An 11,789-nucleotide genomic window follows, 5' to 3' on the forward strand; every position below is an offset into this window, starting at 1 on the left:
TAAAACACTTTCGTGTTAAAAAAAAAAAAAAAAAACTCTCGCGATGCCGCGCGTGAAATTCCGCACAAGCACAAAACAGAAAATGACCTTCATTCTCGCCTTATATATAGTCTGTCTCGCTGAAGGTCAAGGGTAGCGATTTCTTGTACGTGCGCGCGCCCTCTTGAGCCAAGGTTATAAAAACAACCTAGTTGTAGGGACGCAGCTGTAGGACTTACAAGTAGCTCCCCATACACAATATTACCGAGACAGGAAACTCCGTTGTTTCGCTCTCACAAACACGGTAACTGAAAGGGGAAAAAAAAAACCAAGTGGAGACAAGCTACACCGGTAGTCGAACATCGATAACTGCTCTATCGATTAAGTTTCAACAAAAGATGGTAGGATACGGAGGGTTGGAATCAGAAATATCGTTTATCGATGCCACCTCGTCCGACGTTGTTGGATCCCGCTGTTGACGAAAGCACTATTTTCTGCCCCGTCCTATTTACCCAGCAGCTAAGGCACGTTAAATACGACTGTCCCGACAGTCATGTCGTCGGGACCGAGAAAAAAAAAAAGCAAGACTAAAGGGTAGGAGTGGGCGCTTCTGTCGCAGTCGGTCAGCGCAGAAAGCTAGCGTAATTTACGAGCTTTTGGGGCTAAGCAAGGCAGCAGCAGCCGGCGGCCTCCTTTGCTCTTTCTTTCTTCTTCGTTTTTGTTTTACGCTCTGTGAAAGGCAAGAAAACACGTGGAGCTCTCTTCCCTGTGCCTTGCAGCATTTCTGCCGGATGCGCAGGGCTGTGTAACCGCGTCCAGTTCTGGACCGACGAACGGAAAGGCAGTGTACGCGCCCTGTCCCGGTGATTGCAGTTAAAGCATGCGCGGCGTGAGTAATGCTCGAACTGACTGGCTCCGAAATAGCAACGCTGCTTTTTAGCCTCGCGTCAGTTGGAAGTTCACTTCGAAACGCTGCTTTATTTTAGTCGCCATCGCACGCCCTTATAAAGGCTTGCCTGGTAGGGAGATTGGCATAGACATCTAGCAGAGGTCTGTGTGAAACGCGTACAAGTTCACTTAATAAGATGTGCACAGTGCAAGCTGGACTTTGGGGCACTCACTGAAGTTCTTGAGGAAAAGATGAACAAGGCCATAAGGTTTCTCGATATTTACGTAAGCAGTTTGGTGTAGACATCTAGCAGATGTCTGCGGGAACCGTATGCATTTTCAGCGAATAAACATTCAGCTGAACGTTCAGAACCTTCGTGAACGTTTCTGAAGAACATTCAGCTGGACTTCGTTGGCCATTGTTATTTTTGTTGAAAACGAAATGGCGCTGTAGTGATTCTTGCATCAGTCAATCAGATTTATAAGTCACGTTTTCAACGGCTGAACATATCAACATAAGTAACCGTTAGAGTTTTACTAGATTCGCGTCGAATATTTCGTAAATTAATTATTTCCCAACGGTAACTTTTGGTTATAGCTGAGCTGAATACTGATTGCCACTTGCGGGAGAGCGAGCGCCTGTTTTTTTTGTAACAAATAATTTCAGTGCTGCTGGTACCGATGACCCCAAATTCAATTTTCGCTCCGCTCCACCAGCCACTGAGCGGTTATGGAGTTCTGCTGCCAAGCATGAGGTCGCGTGTTCGAATCCTAGCGGCCGCTTTCCGAGCCATAGTCGCTTGTGTAGCGATTTATTGATGTGCATTAAGGAACCCTGGGCAGTCGAAGCCGATCCACTGCCACACGCCGATCCACAGTCATGGCGTATCTTATAGCAAAGCTATAGCTTTGAGGTATTAAACATGATTAAGACAGTCACTGGGTCACTATTTTCTTTCAATGGCTGCTTACGCAGTCACTTCTTCAATCTTTCCAAAGACATCGATCCTTTTACGAAGCAGCCACATTTGGCCCACTGCCATGACGCTATGTGGTCTACGCTACAGTGGCTTTTGTGGGTTCGTCGCGAGTCGTCTTTACGGAACGCTTCCTGTTTTCGGCTCGTTGTCATCACCACTGTCGTCATTATCTCCTCCATCTTTCTTAACCGTTTCCTTTCCCTCACCTTCATGCATGCCCCACTGCTGAGTAGGTGGCCAGAACGCGCTGATTCAGGCTGAGCTCTCTACTTTTCCTGACCAATAAATCTATCCCTCTCCCCTAATTCGATCGTCAATACTACTCGACCGCCATCGATACCTTAACGACCCTATGCCTAACGCTCATGTGCTTCCTGAAGTTAGAAGTCATTGATTTGAAATGACGTCTGCTATGACAATCGATCTCAAATGTCACTTAACTCGCATATCCATAAATCTCGCATGGTCAAATGAGTTCGCCTGCAAAATATCCTTGCTAATTAGAAATTATCTGATGCATGGTCTTGACAATACACTGTGCATGACATGCTTGCACACACAAAATGGACATTCAGAAAGTCAATAAATACACTGGACAGATCCAGAAATGCTGTCATGCTAGAAATATTGGAAAACAAAAATAGAAAGCGAAATATAACGTTCGTCATAAGTGCATCATAATTTGCTGTCTTTTTAGTTTGTTTCATTTCTTATGGTTTCAAGATAGAAATACTGAACCGAGCACATGTTTTTGTGGTGCTATGATTGCACAGTCACGACAGTCTCTGCTTATATGACAGATAATTGCAGAAGCTGAATTTACATTTTTATATTTCGCTACCTCCTGCCTGCCTAATTCCTAGCATGGCTGTGACAACGCTATGTGGCCAGAATTGTTCCCAGATACTCGCTCGCCGAGATCCACTGCCGCGTGTCTCACATGCCTGCTTCTTCTTAAACCAGGTGGCGCCATACGGGGACCTGTGGCATGCCGTCGAGTACTACGGCGGCATCGATGAACGCGACCTCAAGGTTATCCTGAGGCAGATAATCCCAGCCCTCGAGTTCATGCACAGCAAGGAGCTAGTGCACAGAGACGTCCGTGCCGAGAACATACTCATCTTCAGCAAAGACTTCACAAAGGTACGCTCAGGAAACGTCCTTTTGAGCGGGTTTTCTTTCTTCAATTTACAGTGCTGACGCTAAATACGAGTCTATAGGCACAAACTCATTTTGGTGCGGGCTATAGTTGGCTCATCTTCAAAGCTAATGTAGGAAAATTCACGAAGCTGAAACAGCGGTGACGAAAAATCAAACACGCAGTACAGAACGAGTGCTGTCTGGTCAAACTGGTCAGATGTGTCAGTGATCGAGCACGTCGGCAGAGCAACGTGAAAAAATGTGTGGCGGTCACGTGGATGCCCATTGCAACAACTGATACTGGATCCTTAAATTTTGAAATAGTTTTTTTTTTGAAGAATAGTGAAATTGAAAAAAAGAAAGGGAAATTGGTGGAAGCAGTCAATGGACCGGAAGCTGGCAGTAGAACGTGTCAGTGTGCCATGTCTTGCCCTGATATATAAATACGTTTTTGAGAGAGTACTGTTAATTGATACTCTCATGTAATGTTGTAGACGTGCTCAAGCTGGGTAGAAGCTACAAAAAGCTAGCGTTCAGCAGAAAAAAATAGACAGTGCTTTTTCTTTAGTGGCGATGTGTCACCTTGCTTTGTAGGTACAACGGTTTTCTTTGCCGGCATACTTCGATAGCGATCACGCATACAAACAAGGCTTCCGAGCTTTTAAAACTAAAATTTACCTCGAAGCTCGTACTTAGTACGCCGCCTTCGCTAGCGTTGGCTGTAACATAATAAAACCACCTTTATGGCTTCTTAACGAGGGCTAAAGCTACTTCGAGTTACCGCAAACACCAGGCGCCTTTCCATAAGATTGCAGCAATGGCCTAGGCAGAGAGCGTTAGAATGGCTATTCCTTCTATGCGTACGTTAATTTCACAAAAAACGTTTTGAGCAGATTCCGGGATATAATGGCGGCAAAGGTAAGCCAAGTGAAACAACCAGTAGTCAATCAGAACACAAACCGGCAATAAAATGGCACTGACAAGAACAAAAAAAAATAAAAAAAAAAAATAAAACAGCACTGATATGGCCGACAGACTACCAATTCAGCGATTTCGTATGATCATGTGTGTTTTGTAGGTGACCCCTTATGTTTATACGATATTTTTTTAATGACGCTATTAGATATAGCGAGTTGTTGGCGCCAGACTTAGGGTAAAAGATGTATATCGCAAACCTTAACACGCTCACAAAAAGAAAATAACGACAGGCTCTACACCAGCAAAACGTTACAGGCGTTAAGCTATATTCACCAGTCTCGTTCTAGGCAAGGCCTAGAACGAGACTGGTGAATGCGAATGGTGCATGGCGTGGAAATTTTAGCAGAAATATTTTGTCCAGGGAATGCAAAGCATGTTCGTATGACCGGCGAGCTTTACAGCGGCCCATTCTTCACGCTGCACTGCTCCTCGCCTCGTCTTGTGGTTCACCCTGTGTCGTTCGTCTTCTCGCCCCAGGTCAAGCTGACCGACTTCGGCCTCACGAGAAAAGCGGGCACGCTGGTCAAAAAGCGGACGAGATCGCTGCCCACCTGCCCGCCAGAGATATGGGAGGCGGTCCACCTGGAGGGCTACACCGTCGAGCTGGGCTCGGACGTCTGGCAGATCGGCATGCTCATCTTCTCCTGTCTAACTGCGAGGTAGGCAGGAAACGAAGTTTTGCACGAGAACTACATTGCAGATCGGCAAAATATGTCACAAGTACACCTAATCGCACAGAATGTGAGATTATCGACCACAGCGAGGTTGACGTTTGAACGAGTTGGTACGGATTTATTATGAAAGAATATGGGTTGCTTGTGGTGTCTCCTTTCCTTGATCTTAATTGGCTGTTGCGCTATTTTCATTTAACATCGAGCGCATACACGATGACCATATATCTCGAAGCGGTGAGAAGCACTGCCAAAATCACTTTGCTTGAACAACATACGGCACAGTGCCAGTGAGAAACCAAACAGGGCAAAGGTAACGTCGAGAGCTCTTGAAATATGCTGAACCTAGCGTCAGAAGCAGTGCGGGCTGGCCCGTTGTTCCACTACGTTATTGTGCTAGGAATACGTGTACCAAGTGCACAGCTGTTCGCGTGCATGCTTTTGCATTGATTTGTTCGTTCGCGCACTCTCGCAACTTGGAAGAACGAAGTCCGGATGCACCCGCTAACGCAACTCTTGACTCGCAGGTTTCCCTGGGAAAAAGCCGACATCACGGACAGCCGCTTCAACGAGTTCCTCGACTGGCAGAAACGCAAGACGACGAGGACGCCGCGGGAGTTCAAGCGGTTCACGCCCCGACTGCTGCGCATGATGCGGCGGCTGATGGAACCCAAGCCTACCAAGAGGTACCCCGTCACCGAAGTGAACAAGTATTACGGTGACCGGTGGCTCATGGTGCGATCCCCGCGGACGTCCAAGGTCTCCGAGATCTGGGACCCCGCGACGGCGGCGGCCGTGGCGGGTCACGACAAGAAGCTGGGCGACGAGCTGCTGCAGGAGTACGGCAAGGAGCAGAGGATCCAGAACTGGATCATGTCCGGAGCCGAGGGCCAAGCCAAGGAGAGCCAGTAGGAGAAGCCGCACGCCCGAGTGGCGGGTTCTCGACGATCTGAGCGGGTGGTTTCTCTGCGAACACGGAAATGGCCGCAGCCGTATCTTTCGAGGCGTGCGTATTTTAGAGCAGACAACAGTGTGTAGGAGCAGATGACCGGGCATGCATCTCTTGTGAAGGATAAGGAAAAGGTGATGTCCGTAATCGGATGTTGGTGGATTTGCTTGGCTCGGCTCGGCTCGGATGGATTCCAGGTATACCAGGATATTCAACTCGTGAGATGTGCACTTGGCATATGACTGGAAGCTGATGACAGAGAAGACGAGGCTGCGAAAATCTAGAATGGGGACCCGCTGAAGCGATGGTGGTGGTTCTCGGCATTGAGGCTGTATTACTCGTGGCAGACAACCTGGAATGGTACACCGGCTGCTTGATTTATTGGTAGATCGTCACTGGAACATTCGTCGCATGAACAGTGCCTGTGTTCCCAAGCAAGAGAGACAGAGCTGAGAAATCATCACGTGTCTGTGCAACGCGTCTTTCAGCAGCAGAATGCTGACGAGAAATCTCGGAATTGGCTCGAGAGTCCGTGATCCTCTGGCAGTGGGTGACGACATATATACACAAACGTAGTGGGGCACCGCGCCAGATGCCTTAAGCCTTGCTGTTAGCAGGACCACAAGATTACGGAGTTTAAGGAGAGACACAAACGTAGTGGGGCCCTGCAAGTTTCTCTAAGACTCCGAGATGCCGAAGTGACACCCTTCATAGGCAACCCAACTCTCCCTCCTGAAATACAAATGACGTCGCAAACAAAGGGTTTAGCCGAGAAGTTCATGACATCAAGAATTACGCGGCAGACGACGTAAAAAACAACGAATTCTGGAGGCGGCGCGCTGGATTTCTCACTTGAACAACCGAGGGCAGAGTTTCTGGAATCTTACGGAAAATCTCACACGTTCGAGAATTGTCATCAAGCACCGCTTATGTCCATTCCAAGTGCGGAAGAATTGCAACAGCTTCCTTTATTAGACTTTTGCGCTCCAGGAAACGGTAGACAAATAGTCGGGAAGCCGTTAAAGAACGTAAAACTTTGCCCGAGTTGATAATATAGATGTCCCGTCTGGCTCCATCCCTGCTCTGCCATTTCGTCTTCCGAGATCATGTGTCCGCCGCAAATAGCTGTGGCATTTGTGGATGCGTCTACCGAAATCCCTCGGCGTCTTTTCGACATGTCTGCTTCAACGCAGTATCGGCGTCTACAACTGGTGGACGCGACAGACGAAACCAGTTTATTGTCTGCAGCCGATAATCTCAAGTGACATTGCAGGTAACCTGCTGCCTTCTGCTGATCGATCATTATTGAGCAGACGACGAAGTACAGAGACGCCATCTGGCGGCAGTTGCTCACGCCCCTGGCATCCGCTATGCGAAGAAAAAAACTTTGCTTAGTTGAATCGCCCGCCTTGATGTAAGGCACAGTGACGTCATCACCTACCAACGAGTCGTGAGTCGTGGTCTTGACAGAGCTAGACAATCTGTGCGCGAGTGCATTACGAAGTGCGGTGTCTGTCGGAAACTGTCAACTGTGAACACTTGTAGTCTTGTCAGTCGTGGTGACTTTTTGCGAAGTTTTGTCTTTCGCTTGCTGCTGAGATTGTGTTGGCGCTGGCGATGTCATGTTATTCGCGAGTGTCGGGAAGGTTGGCGTAAGACTTCCAAACATGCATTCAGCCAAGATATAATGCCACTGCATAGTGTTCAAAACGAGGCTGAGGTGAAGAGCGAACCGATTCTCTTGTTTTGTTCGTGAGAAAGCATTGCCGCCAGCGACGATAGTATTCCATAAAAAGATTCCACAGCTGATTTCGATTTTCGAAGAAAGCAAGGACAGATCTTAAAGATAACGGTAGAAATCGTCAAGGAGACTTGCTTTAGGAGCTTTTTTCTGTCCTTCGAATGAATCGTGTGTACATTTTCTTTATAGATTGTAGCGATTCAGTGTCGTGCTCTGAATTAAGGCTATACAGTATCTGCTCCTTCTGAAAAGTATTGATGCGGTGTAAACGTAAGATCTCAATAGCCCCGATCCTGTTGACAATGTTTCCTTGTATCACTTGCGAAATGGTTCAGTGCGTACGTTTGTGTTCCCGTCGCTTGCCTTACAATTAACCTAGTTCTAATGGTTGCGGGAATGATTCTCCCTCGTTCAATAATATCGAACCCCCCCCCCCCCCCCCCTGTTTGCGCCGACGTTTACCATGCCGGAAGACGTCGATGAAACGCTTTATTTAGCTCAATGACCGTAATTTTAGTCAATGCACGTAAAACCTCGTCCGTGAAAGAGTCGTAAAAAGCGGCTGTACGAAGCAGTGAAGTCTTAAGTGAAGCCAGGCCGTTTGGACGTCTTTGAATCGTACTCGTGATGTCAAACAGCTCCGGAAGGCGTGAAGTCGCAGATGATTTTTTTTTCAAATGTAGGCAGTGGACCTGCGTCCTTTTTGCGATGAAAAGAAAAACACACACACCTGCGCGAGTATGGAGACGTGGTGCACTTTGTCTAACACAAAAAGAACGCTTACACGAGTTCAAAAAGCAAAGTTTTCATGGCCTACAGCTGCACGGCTTTGTGGACCGCTATGTCAAGGTCCCCGAGCTGTGAAGCTGCGAGGAATGTTTGAACAGGCTTCATTCAGTACAAACTGCCCGTGTCTTGCGTGGAAAGCTAAATTTTTACTCCCAACCCACTCGAGGTGTGGACAAAAGCGTATTTTTTACCACGTCGACGTACCTCTCAAAGTTTTTTGCCCGTCGCGCGCACGCGAGACCCTGCGACAGACTGTAAGACGCTCACCCTGAGGCCTACGAGGACCTTTGAATACAATTGCTACTTTTCGCTCATCAGAATACTAAGACATCATCCGTATATTATTCTAAAACATAGGAAAAGACCATTACCATAGTGACAATGCGCTTAAAACAGACAAGAGCCGTACTTGCTATTGACGCCCATTTTTCACTGCGCAATAAATATCGGACGAGAGACAGGGTCCTTTCAGTTCGGTGCCACAATTTCGACAAGAGGTCTTCGTGTAGGATTTAACCGAAGGTGAAGGCTCTCAAGATGGCAAGCTCTGTTATCTTTACGGCCTTTCACGATAACAATTCCGCTTGACGAAGGCCTTCACGTTAAATGAACGTCTTCACATTCGGCCACGGCCTTTACGATCAGAGTTCCGGTCAGCGAGGCCCCTTCGCGTGCAACGAATACCTCTACGAAAATAAGCGCTCTTGTCTCGGTTGCAGTCTTGACGATAACAAGCTTGTTTGACGAAAGTCTCGACCCTTGAAGCAGGTCTTGTCCTCAGTCTTGACCATGACAACTGCGCTTGAAGGTCTCAAACTTTGAGGAAAGCCATTGGCGAATACGGATCCTTTTGTCAGAACGTTGGCACATGACTAAGAAATTCAGTTCCCTCGCTGTCCCATATTATCTGCGCAAGCTCCCATCTTCGCAAACGCCACTGCGTCGGCTTTTCTTATTGCGCCGTAGTGCGCAAAGTACATCATCCAAACTTGCAGCAGCTTGAAGGAAGATGAATAATTTGGAAGACTTTGAACGCTCAATCTAAGTAACTTAACCTTTGCAAGAGCAGAAGCTCGCGTTATACCACGATACGTTCAATTCTCACAACTAAGAGAAACGAGTGACGTGCGGCAAAAAGAATGCACCGACGCGGTATACCAGCAACCAGCAGTAGGCTTAACGTAGCGTAGGAGGAAACTGCGGGGCTCATTACTTACAAGCAGTGTACAGCCAGATCCGCTGATCGCACGGCTGTCTTCTCACCCACTTGGGTGTATACATGCCTTAATTATAAACCGTTCTGAAACGTGCAAATGTCTAACTACTTTCCTTCCCACTTCAAGAAACTCATCGCTCACACTCCCCAGCAGCTGCACATTCAGATATATTTTTCTCCGCTGCGCTAACCGTTGCCGACGAATATGTTAGACATAGCCACCTTACGTAGAGAGCGGTGTATTGCGTGCGTATACTTATATACTGTCCAAATAGCAAGTGTGCCCAGCAGTAAGACGAAACAGTAGGAATCATATACGTGGGGGTTCACGATCATAAGTATTACGGAATAGCCTACGTGCCAGTCGTTGTCTGGCCAAAGTTTCGTATTTGGTGTCGTGAGTGGAGAATGTACTAGCGTCTTTCTATAGAGCAAACCGTTAAATGTTCACACCATACCCATCACTACTGCGTTCGTCGTCCGCCGTGTCTAGAATGGGAATGCGACGTAAGTGTTTGCACAAGACTACTGTCCTCAACTCTCGTGACGGTGTGGCTCGAACTTGCTTCTCTTTTTTGCAACAGTTTTCGAAACGGAAATGCCCCTTGTACCAACTCAAATAATGCCCGTTTACAGGCGCCCTTTTTCGGAATATCGTTTCTATCCAATTTTGAATGCGCCAATAGACTGAAGGCGGGAGGTCTGAATACGACTCGACATAGTATTCGCTTCGCAAGCGTACTTCGAAACGTCGTTCCTTGTATCCGTGAAGTGTCGCCGGGAACATTCGAATACAGTTAAACCTTGATTTACCGAAGTCGGTGACAGTAGGGAAGCTTTAGCTCGGGGCTCCTATCTAAATACATGAGAAGGGGAAAATTTGTTTTTCTCGGCAACCACTGCAACCCATTTTGATGAGCTTGGTTGTATTTAGAATAAGTCTAAATCTTGTGACCACAGCAAGCAGATTTTTTATTTAACTTGTCAATCTTTTAACAAAAATAGCTGACAATCGCAAAATTTGGAAAACGGAACTATGATGTTAACTCTAACTGGGCAATTGAAAGTTACGAATTTGTGAATTTCGGACCTCTGTGTTTTTCTTGCCGATTCCAGTGATTTCCCTTAAAAAATTAAAGGCCATAAATAAAAAATTGTCTTGTTGCAGCCACTAGAATTTAACTTTCACTCCTAAATGCTATAAATTTAATTCAGCTCACTTTGTTGCTTCGATGTTATCAACCCATAAGGCACTATGAATATGTGTCGGGGAATGAAAAAGCACCTGGTTAAATCGAAACTTTAGTAAAATCGAAACTTTTGTGAAGCCAGATTTTGCTATAATCGAGGTTTGACTGTGTTCGCACGCCTCGTGTGTTACCTATCGTAACCAGGCGATTCCATCGCGTACTAGAAGGTGCCCGCGTACAGGCATGTTTCGCAAGCAATTTATATATCTTCGCAGAAGTCGACGAGGAGCGTTGCGGCGTGGCCCCGAGATCCGCTCCTCTCGGAGGCCTTGATAATAAGTAGCCTACTTACCAAATACCACGCGACCGCATCTCGTCGAGGAGTGTCGAGCCGAGGCATGTTTGTGGGCACGGGAGTCGACACGAAAAACCGTGCCACTCTTCTCGAATACGCCTGAGACGCAAGTTTTAATCTGTATGTACCGTTTCCGGATATACGCAAAACACAACCGACGTATCTTCTAGCACACCCGGCAGATGGCGTTAGAGACGTTCCCTCTCTGCTGCCACCTACTGGCGTACACCTTAATCGTGCTATGCGAGGCCAACCCTTGCGTCTCGCACCTTACTGTCCCACACATATCAGACCCACTGCATTCTTTTGTTCACTTTCCAGGATGAAGCTAAGAAAAAAAAATATTTTTTGTAAAGCAATCGCAGTCTCGAGATGACGGTCACCCAGCCCAAACATACGATGTCGTTGTTCTAAGCGACACGTGCCTCTCTACTGACTAATAACGTGTCTTAAAAAAAAAGAAAAGAAAAGGTGTTCGGTTTAAAAGGAAGGTGGCTCTCGGGCGAATGATCCTAAACAAAGAGTGTTTGTTGTCGGCAGTTTTTTTTTTTTTCTCGTCTTTTTTTTTTCTCTCGACTGGTGTCCGTATGTACGGCGATTGCACGAAGTGTTGATGTTGTTGTTCGTCTTTTGTATTTACTCGTGATATATTTAATAAAAACTTGCCCGATGTGAGAACGGCCCGGTGTGTTTCTGCAGTACGACAGTTACAGCTTTCGCGCGTATTAAGCGTCGTAACAGTAAGATTCGAGGTGCGTGTGTGTGGTGGTGGTGGTGGTGAAAAACTTTTATTGCTCTCAAAAGAGAGAAGTACATGGAGGTATGCATGAGCCGGTCCTTAAGGGTCCGGACCTTACAAATACTAGCGCGCACGATGTGTGTGTGTGTTGTGTTTTGTGTCGAGCTGCTAGTC

The 11,789-nt window shown here is 46.9% G+C and overlaps 1 protein-coding gene across 1 annotated transcript in view; it reads left to right on the forward strand.

The window, feature by feature from the left end:
* The window catches only part of LOC119453222 (serine/threonine-protein kinase SBK1-like), a 67,710-nt gene extending 56,156 nt beyond the window's left edge, over positions 1-11,554 (forward strand). The window contains exons 4-6 of the mRNA XM_037715246.2: positions 2,811-2,990; positions 4,443-4,624; positions 5,164-11,554. Of these exons, the coding sequence (XP_037571174.1) occupies positions 2,811-2,990; positions 4,443-4,624; positions 5,164-5,548 (747 nt within the window). The 3' untranslated portion in view covers positions 5,549-11,554. The remainder of the gene's footprint in view (positions 1-2,810; positions 2,991-4,442; positions 4,625-5,163) is intronic.
* Positions 11,555-11,789: the final 235 nt, after the last annotated feature.

Source organism: Dermacentor silvarum, chromosome 5 (assembly GCF_013339745.2).
Source record: "Dermacentor silvarum isolate Dsil-2018 chromosome 5, BIME_Dsil_1.4, whole genome shotgun sequence".
NCBI classification, from domain to species: Eukaryota; Metazoa; Arthropoda; class Arachnida; order Ixodida; family Ixodidae; genus Dermacentor; species Dermacentor silvarum.